At 41.9% G+C, this 15,000-nt stretch overlaps 1 protein-coding gene across 1 annotated transcript in view; it reads left to right on the forward strand.

Annotated features, from left to right (window-relative positions):
* Positions 1-15,000, forward strand: part of NT5DC1 (5'-nucleotidase domain containing 1) — a 142,019-nt gene that overhangs the window by 89,942 nt on the left and 37,077 nt on the right. Inside the window, exons 7-8 of the mRNA XM_053263456.1 lie at positions 7,091-7,265; positions 10,110-10,207. Of these exons, the coding sequence (XP_053119431.1) occupies positions 7,091-7,265; positions 10,110-10,207 (273 nt within the window). The remainder of the gene's footprint in view (positions 1-7,090; positions 7,266-10,109; positions 10,208-15,000) is intronic.

The raw sequence follows: 15,000 nt of genomic DNA on the forward strand, positions 1-15,000 counted from the left end.
GGCTAGCATTCTGAGCAACGGGACATCGGCTCTGGGGACCTTGAAAGGAACGGAACTCTGAATTTAAGATGACCTCCTGATTTCTAATATCAAAAAGCCTAATTTTGGATTCAGGTAAATACCGTACAGCATATAGTTCTGGTACAAGAGTAGGCATGGCCTCCAGGATCCAGGTTTCAACTTTGATCCTATAATTGTTTTTAAAATACAGTTCAAATGGTTTGCAGCCATGGATTCTTGCAAAGTGTTAATATCCTGTAATTTTCTTGAATATTCCCATTATGACTGGAGAGACTAGAAATCCATATTTACAAAGGTGTTGCCTCTGTCCTCATTCCAAAGTATTCAAAGTTTTATGTGTCTTTCTGAAATATCAGAAGCCAGCCATAACTCTCCTAACTGGGCTGTGTTCCATTCTGTGTGACAAGTTCAACAGACGTTTTATAACTTGTTAGTTCTGGAGTGTCAGCATGGCCTTGCTGGTATTTGGGTTGTTTTTTGTTTTTTGTTAAACCTACTAGAAACTATAAATAGCTGAGATATTAAAGGTGTAAAATAAATACACTCATATTTTTTGTACTACGATAAAAGTGCGTAACAAGTCAGATGCTGACCTAGTAAAAATAGTACAATTAGACAACAGCACCAAGATGTCAGAGTGTATGAAACCTTTGGAACTTCTCTATACCAAGCAGTGTTGGCGGTTCTAGTTGCTTACTCATTCCTGCCACATTTAGTTGTTATAGTGTCTAGCTTAGAGGCTGTGCCAGATGCTCCATATTTCCTTTGGCTGAGTGGTCGGCAGTAGTAATGGCTGTTGCAACCAATGCTGCCTGAGCTCTTTGCCACTTCTTATTATGCATCTGCTGCTGCTGTGCCTCTCTCTGGCGACAGCTAGACTTTTTCCATGCATGAATGAAAATGTACCCATGTTTGCAGACATGAGGTCATTATTTTCCCCAAATTTTCCCGATTTGAGTGATATAGGAATGCAGTACTGAATCTTACTTTAATACATGGGAATTCTCCATGGACTTAGAATCAGATGCACATTATATCAAAACAACAAAATCATGAGTGTCGGTTGTATTGTACAATGTTATATCCTGAGCTGTGTTGTGTAAGAAAGTACAGGTAAAATCACAATTGCTGTAGGATATTACTTATTGTGTTTTATTTTTGTCTGGTCGATGACTGTAATAAAGATCCCATTCCATCAAAATAAAGTACTACACTCCTTTTATCAAGAAATAATTCTTGAAAGAGAGGGCCAGACTACATGTTGTACACCGTCATAACAGGACCGAACTTTTGTTGACAGCAGGCACCTATTGTTGCTAAATCAAAATGTGTGTGTGTGTGTGTGTGTGTGTGTGTGTGTGTGTGTGTGTGTGTGTGTATGAATGATGAGCTTGAAAATATAAAAAGAGGGTTAGTCATTTGAAATACATCTGATGGCTAGACATTTGCTCTCTGGTGTTAGACGTCACTCCTTTTCTAAGCGCGAACGTTCCTCAATCCAGTGGTGTCCATGGGAGTCCTGTAAAAGTGACTTCATTTCACAGTAGGGAGCAGTTCTATGTTCACATCCTGCTGAGTACTCAAATCAAAACTGTCTTTATTCAAGGTAATGGGGAAGCCTTTTATGAGAGCAACTCGATGTTCAAATGTCAGAAGCATATTGAACACTGAGTTTCTCTCATAAAAGGCTTCCCCATTACCTTGAATAAATACAGTTTTGATGTGTGTGTGTGATCAGCAGGACAGACCTCAGGCAGCTAATAATTCACTTCTGTTTAACATGTTTATTTACATATCTACTGCATTATTTGTTTTTTATTGTACAATGAACCAGAAGCAGAAGGACATTAGCTGCTAGTGTGGTTCTGTAAATGCCTGTGCCAGAGTTTGTGTTGTGCTCTAATTGGTACACTATATAGCCGTTTTCATCATTTTGGTTGTGAAAGGGTTATGTAAACGCGTGAAGAAGTAGATTTAGTTTTACTTTTCTTACATAACATTTTAGAATAAACTGCAAAGCAGTCATTTCACAAGCAGAAGACTCCTTCCATGTATAGAAGGACATGTGTGGCTCCGATACAATGTATTTATTATCTACACCCTATAATTCCTTTTAAAGAGCTTAGAGTAGGGTTCCCAGGTAGCCTGCTGGGCTGGACTTGCTTAACTTCAACAATGTAATTACATTGTATGTCTTATAATCATTCTCTAGGCTTAGGTTTAAAAAGCAGAAAAATAGGAAAAGGGGGGGGGGGAAGCATATTAAACTCAGCCTATCAGTATCCAAGTTTGCTTCTTTTTATTGTCTGAATCTTCTTTAAAATCATTAAGGACTTGACCTGAAATAAATGTTTAAAAATAAGTGTACAGCCCTTTTTCACGATCGGAGAAAAGGCCCCTCAAAAGGGGTGAGGGGAGGTAGCCTTGAAACGCTTCCCTCCCTCGCAAACAATCCTCTCTCCCTTGCAGAGCAAGCAGATTGCTCGCCCAGACGATGGCTGGCTCCTGGCAGCAGCAGGGAATTTCTGGGGCCAAGAGGCCCTCTGAACATCCATAATGAACTGCGTGGTGCATTATGGGGAGCCTTCTGACTTGGGTCAGGAACCTAATCGCGTGTAAGTGCCCTGTGGAGCCACACGGTACTGACACACAATTAGACTGGTTTCTGGGCTCCCTCACGCCCCAAACCCAGGCTTGGGGTGTGCACGGAACCGCAGAGCTGTGGTCCGGCACTGTGGGGTGGGTTCCTTTAAGGGCGGGGGAGGGTTTACTTACCCCTCCCGCCGCTTTCCCCCCTCCAGCGCGCGTATTCTTTGTAGTAATTGGGGCGGCAGGATACTTCCCTGCCGCCCCTTCTCCCGCTTAAGTGCAAAAGGCTTGCTGGAGCCTTTTGCGCATGCGCACATCCCACGCGAGCTTCACGTCTCTCTGACGTGGAGCTTCAAGGCCAGACCATGCCCCCCGCATCTGACATCAGACGTTGGGACCGGGGCTAGCGGGGGCGCCCGCCACGGCCACACACAGGCCACCAGCAGTCTCGCTATGCCCCTGCATAGGTTTTTGTCTGGTTCTCAAAATTAACACTGGGGAGACTTACAACAGAGATTGCTGAAATATAACCTCATTCTGAGAGAAAAGTATATTATGCGTCCTGCAGCAGATTTCCTACTGAAATCTTGTGGTTACGTAGGCCTAGTTTTCACAAACAAAAGGTAAAGTTGTGCCGTCAAGTCGATGTTTACCATTGCCATCTCCCACCTAGTATGAGATGATGCCTTTCACCAGCTTCCTAGATTGATGCTGCCCAGTATAGGTTTTTCCCATAGTCTGGGAAACATACCAGTGGGGATTAGAACCAGCAACCTCTTGCTCCTTAGGCAAGTTGCTTCTCCGCTGCGCCATTAGTTGGCAAACCTATGACTGGACCATACCACTCAAAATTGCAGTTGTAGACTCACGTGATGGAATACCACCCCCCCACACACACACACAACCAGTATCAGGAAAACTCTTTAGCATGGTCTACTCCTTTACTTGATAGTTTTCTATTTTAAGACTGTGTGTATGTGAGTGTGGAAGAGCATTGCATCATATGGTCCACACCTACAGTCTGGAATGATACAGTCCAAATAGTTTACCATTTTATCTGTTGTTTGGAATTAGGCCATTGTTCTTACCCCGAAAATGTTTGAGAGTAATTCTTCCAACTTCAAAATAAAATACTATCCAGTTAATTTTTTTCTGAGTTCAAGGTTTGTTAGTTTTATATCAGGGTATAATAATATCAAAAGCTACTGCTTGTCACAGGAATTAAGTACGTTTGGAGATTAGAAATTGTCCCTGTTATGTCACAGTATAATACAACTATTCTCTTTTTCATCTAGTTGCTGTGGATGCTTTTATTGTGCAGTATTTACAAAATATTTCTTGTTTAGAAGCTGGTTCTGCAAGCCAGTTAAATGTGAACTTCTTCTGAATATAAGCTACTTTTCCCCATCAGAATCTATGGTTATGCATTGGCTTAAATTCAAGTGCAGCTTTGGATCAACCACCAACTCTATTTCATTCCTTACAGATATTGCAGTTTCAAATATCCTTCTGTTCCTTCTAATGAAATAGTTGAAGGCTAAGAGATTTAAATCACTGTTTTTGTTTTCAACTGAGGAAGAGCACAGTGCACATTCCATATAGAAAAGTAATGTCTAGGATTTGTTAAATCGTTCAGTGAAGTTGACCACAGATATTTAGCAAGAGAGGGAAATGCTTATAGAAATACTAGTAAATTCAACTTGCATTGCAAGCATAGATGCATGTTCTTGGCTGCTGCTACACATTCCACCCAAATCCGTTTCAAGTGTGTGAAGGGGCAATGGAAATCCCTCTCCGTGTGTGGTTTTTGCTGTGACCTGAAGTGCTATCTTCTGTTATGAGATAAAGATCATTCCTTCAGTTTTGACTGTTAATCTGCAAATGGGACGTGTTTAGTTACGTTATCTAGCAACTTGTGTCTCTGCTATTTGTGTACCAAAATTCAAGTGTCTCATCGGTACAAAAGAATCTAATCCCTATTGTGGAATATGCTTTTTGCCTTCCTTCGTTAAGGATAAGTATATGAAGGTCTCCTTTTCTGACTTCTTTAGTCATCCAGCTGGAGCCAAAGGTGTCTTGTGTGAATGGAAGGGCACTTCCACTTAGACAAATGGCCCTTCCCAAATTGTGCTGATTACTCCTTCCAACTTCAGCCTTCTGTGTCCCATTCCTCTGTTCTGGAGGGTCTTCCACCCCTCAAGAGTTTGTTTTTGAGAGCCCAGGAAGCTGCAGGAGGGAACAGGAATAAAAAAAAAGTCCTGCTGTTTTGGAACCAAGCAAGTCCTGCTTCTTTGGACCCATAGTGTCCTGGGCTTCATGCTTACTAAAGGTCAGGTTTCTAAATGGTGTGGAATTCAACTATTTTGGGTTGAATTTCACATTTTTAGTTCCCCATTTTGAAGAAGACTTGGCATCTTGGGTTCATGCATTTATCAAATTCAACTTGCTATGTTATGTGGAAATATGATAATAGGAACATGGGAAGCTGCCTTACACAAAGTCAGACTATTGGTCCATCTAGCTCAGTATTGTGTTCACAATGACAGCAGCTTCTCCAAGGTTTCAGGCAGGAGTCTTTATCAACCCTATCTGGAGATGCTAGGGAAGAAACTTGAACCTTTTGCATGCAGGTGCTCTTCCCAGAGCAGGCCCATCCCCTAAGGAGAATCTTAGAGTGCTCACGTGTAGTCTTCCATTCAAGTGCAAACCAGAGTAGATCTTCCTTAGCAAAGAGCACAATTCATGCTTGTCACCTTAAGTGGCGCAGCGAGGAAATGCTCGACTAACAAGCAGAAGGTTGCCGATTCAAATCCCCGCTGGTAGTATATTGGGCAGCAGCAATATAGGAAGATGCTGAAAGGCATCATCTCATACTGCATGGGAGAAGGCAATGGTAAACCCCTCCTGTATTCTACCAAAGAAAACCACAGGGCTCTGTGGGTACCAGGAGTCAAAATCGACTTGATGGCGCACTTTACCTTTACCACAAAATAAAACTTTCATGATCAAGGAAATCTTTACCTATAATGATGCATGAAACTTAAGGTTGTGCCACCAAGTTGGTGTTCACTCCTGGTGACCACAGAGCCATGTGGCTTTCTTGGTAGAATACAGGAGGGGTTTACCATTGCCATCTCCTGTGCAGTTGGAGATGTTGCCTTTCAGCACCTTCCTATATCGTTGCTGCCCGATATAGGAGTTTCCCGTATTCTGAAAAACACAACAGCCTCCTGTTCTCTAGGCAGGTTACTTCACCACTGCACCATTAGGTGTCTGCCTGAAACATAAGCCCAGGGTACTTAAGAGAACACTTTCTTCATTTTAAGCCCTGCCACTTACTGAGATCATCTGGGGAATTCCACCTGCAGTTGCTACCAACTTGCCAGGTGGCTACTCAGGGACAGGCCTCTCCATTGCTGCCCCAAGGCTTTTGAATGTGCTCCCTGTTGAAATAAGAGCCTCCCCATTTCTGATATGTCTTAAAAGGTTAAAACATGATTATTTTCAGTCTGAAACTATGCATTGACCTTTCTGGCATGTCAATCTCTTTGACATAACTTCATAAAGTACTCCCCAACTACATCAAAGAGAAAGACATCAAAAATATGAAGGCCAGTGTGAGTTGCTGTTAGATTGTTGGGCTTGTGGGAGGTTGGATCTAGGTTCAAATCCAACTCGGCCACTAAGTCACTGGGTAAATCTCAGCCAGTCATTCTCTCATAGCCTAACTTGCCTCACAGAATTGTTGTGAGGATACATTTTGCACTGTCCTGAGCCCCTTGAAGATGGGAGATAAATGTGTGCAATAGTTTATTATTATTTTTATTGTTTACACAGTCAGACAGGTGTTATTGACTGGTTTGTTTTATCCAGACATTGAGTCCTTCCCAAGGACATGAGATGGCTGAATTTTATTATCAATGTTGTTGCTGTTATTATTATAGATATCGTCGCAGAATATAGGCTGTTCCCAGTAATGTTGCTTTTTGTAATTGGCTGATGGTGATTTCTGTGACCCCTATGGTGTTGAGGTGCTCTTCAAGGTCTTTTGGAACTGCACCCAGCGTGCCAGTTACCACTGGGATTATTATGGTCTTCTTCTGCCACAGCCTTTCAATTTCAATTTGTAGATCTTTGTATTTTGTGATTTTTTCTATTTCTTTTTCTGCTATTCTGCTATCCCTTGGTATTGCTGTGTTGATTATTTTCACTTGTTTTTCTTTCTTCTCGACTACAGTTATATCTGGTATATTGTGTGGCAGATGTTTGTCTGTTTGTAGTCGGAAGTCTCATAATATTTTTGCATCTTCATTTTCTACAACTTTTTCAATTTTCTGGTCCCACCAGTTTTTGGCTACATTATTATATTTTATTTTATTTTATTTTATTTTATTTTATTTTATTTTATTTTATTTTATTAATCCCATCACTGGGTACACATGTGTTACACTCTTTCTAATGGTATCCTTTGCTTACTTAGAAAATTGTGGGACATACTTTCCAGAAGTGAAATGCAATCCAGGTAAATATATACAATGTTGTCCTGAATCTGTTAAAAAGTGGCTAAGAAGACTGAAGGACAGTGGAAAGATTCTTCTATTAATTACTAGTTCTCACAGTGACTACTGCAGACTCTTATGTGAGCACATTTTAGGGTAAGTGTAATTCTTTCATAAATTATAATTTTATTTTAAATTATTTCTTCCAGATGGTGATAATAGTGATTACGCAGAGATTATTATCTAAGGGTTTTTGCCCATAACCATTCTAGTACATTATACATCTGCATTTTAGGGCCAAACTACATTTTATGTTAACAACATGCTGGGTCTGATTTGCTTCATTTTTCTCTATTCCATAGCAATTGCAGAGAGGCATATTTCAGATCAGGACTGTATGTAGCAGGGAGGAGATTCAGGGGCCCCACAGCTGCTATTAGTCCCAAGCCTAAAGCTCCCATTGGCCCCAATGTGAAAACTACAGGCTAAACAATTCAAAGCATATATTCAGTGGCTGTGGGAATATAAGCCTGGTTTATAGACCCTGGTACAGAATGTTTCACAGCCAGGTCAATAATAAACACTTGTCTTCAGTTGTCTCTGTCATGGCCTTAGTTGATGTTTTCTTTAATTTGTGGTAGCTTTTTTGTTTCAGTTAATAGAATAATAAAGTTAGTATTAATTTTTGTTTTGTTTTCTGTTAATAGAATAATAAAGTTAGTATTAATTATTTTTATTGGTGTACAGTTTTTATGTTTGTATTTTATATATTTTAAATCAGATTTGTTATATTTTTAGCTTAATACTTTTAGCTGTTGTTTTTATTATATTTTTTTTAACTTTTGTAAACAGCCTTGGGATTGTTTTTAATGAAAGGTGGTATATAAATTTAACAATACATAAAATAAAATTAATACTAAAGTTCTGCTATACCACAGAATAATAAAGTTACTGGCTGCTATCATTTAGAGCAAGCAATGTTTCATATTTTTAAAAAGCATTTAAAGAAAGATGCATAGAATAACTTGCAGTTCAGTGCACAGTTATCCATGCAGGTTTCCTGCTGAAATGAATGGGAATTATTTACCTTTGCACAGGATTACAGCCACTGGCTGACAGCTTGACAAATGAATGAATGAAGTGAGTGCATTAGGGAGGGACTGCAGGTCCACGCCAGGAGCCCTTGCACAACTCCCCCAATTCCCTTGTGTCTGTGCTGTTACTCCGGAACGCTAATATCTGCAAGTGCTCAGGAGTATTATGGCTCAGATACAATAGCACCAGAGGGGCTGTGATGTGCTTCTGATCTTACAGAGCGTTTCTGGAGCACAGGCAGCACTTGGAAGAATTAGGACTCTGGCATAACAGACCAAATGCAGGGGGGCTGAGGGAGTGGTGCGAGGGTGCTTAGTGCATCCTCACAGTCCTTCCTAACATGTACATTTCATTAATCAGGACATCAGCCACTGAGTGCAATCCAGAGAATCCAAGACATGTGTTCATTCTATTACAAAGGAGTGTGTTAAGCCCCATTGATTTTGGTGTGGGATTTAAGTGAGGTTGACATTCCCTGGATTGTGCCCAAAGTATATAAATACTACCATTTATTTATATTTAACGTTATTAAAATATAGGTCATTGTCAGGAATTTGCCATCATCAGCACTCAGTATTTTTTCAGATTAGGTTACCTGGCTGTAAGAATGGTATTTCATTAGCATTTCACAGATGGATCTAATTGGATGGATTAAATTATTTATTTTTAGTCTGTGTAAGAGCTTCAGGCATTTCTGATGCCTGGGCTGTAAAACCCATTTGTCCACTTATGCTTATATCCATCTGTGTTGAATGTCAAGAGCATGGCAAAAATTGAACTAGTTTTGCAATCAAGAGTGTGCTTTACCAGTTGCTTGTGGAGATGCATTTTCATACAAGTAGTAGCAAATAGCAAGTATTCTCTAAATAAATAAATAATAATAATAATAAAGCCCGAGTAAAATGTATAGTTAGGGGTATGTAGAATCCACTCTTCGTATTTCAGAATTTAGCAACCATTGCAGATCTCTAACAGGGAAATATTTGGGGTGTTTGTGGATGAGCCTGAACCACCATCATACCAGAGGGCCAGACAGATGTTCATTCTTAGAGGTTAACTCCAGCCTAGGATTTTAGAGGTATCCCTGGCAGAGAGTTCACTGGAAACACAAATATCTTTCCCTTTTTGCCTAATCGCCGTTTCTTGCCTTTCCCCCAAAGAACAAACAGCCATGCCCTGATTCCTTGTAGTGCATATACAACAGAGGCTCTCTGAATTGCCCTGTTCTTACTGGCTTCGACCTTTGTGCAGCCTTACGTAAAGGGAAGCAGGAAGAGGCTGCAGATAGGATGGGCAATAACTTGTGCTTGACTATTCCTATGCCAGTGTTTCCTTAAACCTTGGCATGTCATTTTCTTGCTTATTTCTCCTTCTTTCTGCTCTGTTAGTCAGGTTTTTTCTGTAGCCTATTACCTACCCTGAATCCCTTCCAGCCCTCTCAGTTTGACTGCCCTGTAACAGTCTGCCCTGGTTTTTCCTGATCCTGTCCAAATTTTGATTCCAACTACACCCATTGATCTAGCAATGCATAAGCATTGCTGCTAGAATCCTCTTGATCAGCTGTTGTGTGAGGAAGCAAGAGCAGGGGGCTGGATCTAGTCCACCTTCCAAATAGATTATTAGCAAAATTCCAGTTTCCAGTTGTTGGTCTGAGCTGAGTAGTCATGTGCAAGACCCATTTATGCAAGTGAATCCCTATCCAGTTAGGATACTTCTCCACACACTAGATTTGTGTAGCTACGGGTCCTTATGTCCTTATGTTCTGACAAACCCATGACAGACACTTTTTCAACCAAAAAAAGAAGTTATAAAATGGTATTATGCTTCTTCAGACTGGAAATGATATCCAAATTTAATTACTTAAAATATATGCAATTTCTGTTTTGTTTTCTTTTGCTGCTGTAGGAATGATTTTGCAGAGCTTTTTGACATTGTGATCACAAATGCCTTGAAACCTGGTTTCTTCTCCCAGACACCAAATCAACGACCTTTCCGAACACTTGGTAAGCTGGGCTTATGTTTAAATACTGAGACCACCTTAAGAAATGTGGGCATGCATCTTTTTAGAAGCAGTAAGTGATAGTAACGTGGGACAATGGAAATGAAAAGGATCACAGATAATGAAAAAAAGGCTTTTGAGTTCTGAAAATGCAAAAAGGGGAAGAGTTCTGAAAATGCAAAAAGGGAAAGAGAAAAATGCAAAAAGGGGAAGTGCACTATCATAACCTCATAGCGGTTCATCTAAAAATATAAAGTGTAAAGAAGCCCTGAAAATGGGAACCATTTAGCATGCTATTTTGAGGAAGTAGGTTATTCAATTATTCAGGCACAATCATGGCACAAACAGTATCTTTGAAAGATACATTTGCTAAAATGATTAGAATTTCCCAAATAAGCAGGGGCTGAAATTCAGTCTAATGAATGCATTCCAAAATTAGTACAGGTGCTCATCTGGGATGAGGAGAAATGTTTGCTGATCTTCCCTTGCCCTGAAGCACTCTGTGCCATCTGAAAATATTCCCCCGAGGGCTGCACAATCCTCAGGTGACACAGAGCTTCAGAGGGGAAATTGGCAAAAATTGCCCTCCCTCGCTATTTTGGTCTTGAACACAACACACACACTTTCTTTGCTGTATGCATGTTTCGTTAGTCTGGATGTCAGCCAAAATGTCTGTTCTTATCTGGATAGACACCAGCCCAAATGTTTCATACAACCAAGATGGCGCCCTTACTTTGGTCATAAATTCTGTACTTTTAACTCTCATAAAGTGTTCTACCTTCTCACTTAACAATCTACATTGTACTTGTTTTACAGGGGTTTAATTTAAGTGCTGCCCTCAACCAGCTGCATATTTCTGTGCAATCTATCAGAGAAAGTTTTCCTCTGCTCTCTCTGCCTTACTCCTGTCCTCTAATAAAACCTTAATGGTTATCATAAATAGGCAAATGAAGACTACTGTGGCCCAAGAACTAAGATGTCTACAGTTAGAAATCTGATATGTTTCTAGGCTTTTAGTTTTTACTAGGGCTTTGCAAAAGTGCAGGGATTCAGTTTCTGTGTTTCAATAAAGCTGGCCTGGGATGATCTGACCTGGGATAAGCTGGGGTGATCTTAGAAACACATAGCCTGCATTTGATTTCAGATCTGTGAAAACAGCTTGATTCAAGAATCTTGAAAACTATTGCAGGATTGCTCCAGGAGATTTTCTATACAGTAGTTTATTCCTGCTTCATGACAATTAGTGTCAGAGTAATTAGAGTAGGGGGGAGATTTACTACAATACGGTAACAGCAAGGTACCATTTCAGGAGCCCAGAGTCATCCCCCTGCCCCCCAGTAGAGACCAAGAAAGGTGCTTAACATTTAGTGCTACAGTATGTTGATGGTAGCTGGAAGTGCAGAGCGCTGCAGTGGATTTACACTAGAGCACCTGGAGGCTATACACCCTGAATCTCCTTCAGAAGAGAGTGTATGCATTCACACACCAGCCAAACTTTCCTCGAAGTTCCTTCGAGATTTTTGGACCCACTCCACACACAAACCGGGCATTTGTGATGCGAATTCTAGCTTATCTCGACATATGTCTGGGTTTTTAAAATGCTGGTTTTAAGATACTTTTTCTGAAAATGGGAGGTACTGACATAGAATCATTAGCGTGGTAAGAGGCATGCTCTCTTCAGAAATGCAGATCTGTCTTTGCAGGAGCTCTCCCCCTCACCCCCCATTGGCTAGAAGGAAAACACCATGTGGACTTGTTTCAAAACAAAACCCGAGGGCAGAGGGGAGGGGCTGCTTCCCTCAATGCTGTGAGTGTACTTGGAAGTGGCTTCGCTCAACGTTTACCCGAAGCCTGAAGCCAAGTGCAAATAACTCTCTGGCAATTTTTTTCTAAAGAGGAAGAGGCACCTTTATAGCAGTCCTTTTGCCATTACAGGAGTGCGGAGAGGGCTTCCAGGTTCCTGCCTGCCCATTTTGTGAGACCAGGAAAAGTCCTTCGGATTTAATTTCAGATTTAGTGCTGCTTTGAAGTAGCTGGATGTTCTCTTTGCTGTAGTGTTCCAGTATATTTGCACAAGATCGTCAGGCAATCTTATTAAAATGATGCACTTTTGAAATAAGATTTTGGAGATCCATGGGTGCGCGGGCGCGCGCACACACACACACACAACTCCTTCTCAGTACCTAGGGAGTTGAATGTGGGAAACAGAAGGAAGAGGATTTGCGCGCCCCCCCATGAGAGCTTAAGCTCTGCTGCAGGACCGTAGCTAGGGGAGAGAAGGCCTGTGTTCATCCCTCTCTCTGGCAGCCCCCCAGAGTGAGGGAGATAATGAAGAAAATAGGGAGGGCTGGAGCTGGAGGGCCCTCAAGAGCTGAGGGCCCGTGTTCTTTGAACCCTTTTGCTCAATTATAGCTACGCCCCTGCTCTGCTGCCTTCCTCCTTCCTACCCATCACCACTCTAGTGACCACAGAAAGTGCTTTGGATTTTGCTCTCTGTTATGCATTTGCTACAATTTCCAGTTGATGTAGCATTCATTTGCTTTTGCACAAGAATGCCAGGCACACCAAGCACACCATAAAATGTCATTGGTGATCTGCAGGCACCATGTTTTTGAAAACACACACACACACACACACACTCCCCATTCACCTGGGGAGTGAGTGCGCCTCAGGAGGAGGAGGCAGGGCTCCCTTGTACAACCCTATTGGCCAGAATCCAGTGGAGTAGATCAGGGGAGCCCTGCAGTGCAAACAAAACAAAGGAAAAAATACCAGAATGATCTGTATTAAAAAGCAGCAGTGTGAATGGCCCCAATTCACTCTGAATGGTGCTTATTTACATTTATAGGCACTTATACACCTTTATATACTCTTATCCTTACACCTCGTCCTCCCACAGTAAAGCCCCCAAGGTGAACAGATTTTGGTACTTTCAAATTATTCATTCATCCATTCATGGATATATCTACAAGGAGCCTAAAATTAATAGGTGGTGTTGTGCACCACGAAGCTGCGTAACCTGAAAACAAACTCATATGATTCTAAGAATATCAAAGTCTGTGTGAAATGCCTATGATGATCTATCTTTAGGCGACAAACTACTTGTTACACTGGGAGACTCATGCCTCCCTTCCATTTATGCACCCTGCTATTGCTTTCCTCGCTAAGGGAGTTACTCTGTGGATCAGGATCCCTGAAAGGAGAGCAACTGATGGATGCATGTATAAGAGATACACAGGGACCACCTGTTCCATTTAATAGCTAGTATGCTGTGGCATATGCAAGTCAATTGGAGGGAAGAGTGCTCCATGGAACCCTTTGCTGATTCCTTCCCAGGTGTAGAGATGAACCCACAGGGGCTCAGGGATGAATTTTGCAACCATCTTTTGTCCTACTACAGCAACTTTTTTGCTGTATGCCCCACCGCCCACCCCTCTCTCTGGTGTTTCAGATATCCTTGGAGGATAGAAGTTGAGCAGCTGATAACCCTAGAAAGAGAGTGTCCAAAGAAGACTCTCTGACACCCTGACTAAATTCACTGGAGCAGGGCTGCACAGCTCTGACCCTCCAGCTGTTGTTGGACTCTATTCATCCTCGGCCACAGTCAGGGATACTGAGAATTGTAGGCTGGCCTCTGCAGGAGCACCAAAGCTGTGCCGGGGGGGTGGGGGTCCTATTGAAACATAGTAGTCCTTTAGACTACTCCCTGGAAAGTTCTGCTCAGTAAGTTAGTCAGCCACTGAGACTCACACTGAGAATAATGTCAAACCTCTGTTATTAGACACAGAGAACTTCAGTCATGAGGTTTGAACAGGGGCGGTTCTCCAATGAGACGAGGTGAGGTGATTGCCTCAGGTGGCAAGGCTAGGCCTGTCCCCTTCACCCTATGAGCATCACCTTACCTCAGCTCCCTGTCACTGCCTTATCTTTGTTGCCACCACTACTGGCCTGTCCCTGCCTCAGCACACCTTTCCTGGCCCCACTCCATCCCTTGGAAGCCCAACACTAATTGCTGTCTCTCTTCACACTGCAGCATCCAGTGTGCCCTCCAGCCAGTGTCAAGCATCACCAGGGTTCCCTTTGAGACATGTGCATGGGCACGTGCACACATTTTTAATGTCTACTCCATTAATTTTAGATCCTGCTCCGGTTGAATCGCGAAGGTTCTATTCTGAATGCACGTGCTTTGATACTGCTGCCCAGAACAAAACTCATTCCACGCACAGATGGGGAAGGGGAAGAGGGAACACTGCTGGTGTTCCCAGAGTGACTGGGACTTTTTGGTGTCCTACCCCCACCCTGCCACCCGCCAAGCAATGGCAGAAGGTTGCCCATGTTACGCTATGAGGAACAACCTTGGGATCAGAATGTGAAATTGAGAGGAAGTAAAGGATGTATCTGTTTTTTCTGGCTTTCAAAGACTGAAAAAATACCAAACAGTAACAGCAGAACTGCCTGAGCAATTTCCTTCAGCCATGAACAGAGTTTCTTTTGTTGGTTGAAATTGAGTCGGGCAATCAGTCACAAACAATTGATTGTTAGCTCTATAATAGCAGATTACTCCTGTAAACGTTAGAACTTCACATGGAGGCCACTGCCTCTTTATTCCTAGTGGTCTGATAGATCTTACAGTTGAAATGACACTGTGGGCAGTCCAGATGAGGCATACTTATTTTCAGAATTTATGAAATTCTGCCTTAGGAAAAAGGGAAGTCTAAAGTAACTTACAAAATCTCAGTTAAGTAAAACTTTACAGTATGCAAGGCAGCTGCAAGGCAGCAGTGGCATTCCCAATCA

Source organism: Hemicordylus capensis, chromosome 1 (assembly GCF_027244095.1).
Source record: "Hemicordylus capensis ecotype Gifberg chromosome 1, rHemCap1.1.pri, whole genome shotgun sequence".
In the NCBI taxonomy this organism is placed as follows: Eukaryota; Metazoa; Chordata; class Lepidosauria; order Squamata; family Cordylidae; genus Hemicordylus; species Hemicordylus capensis.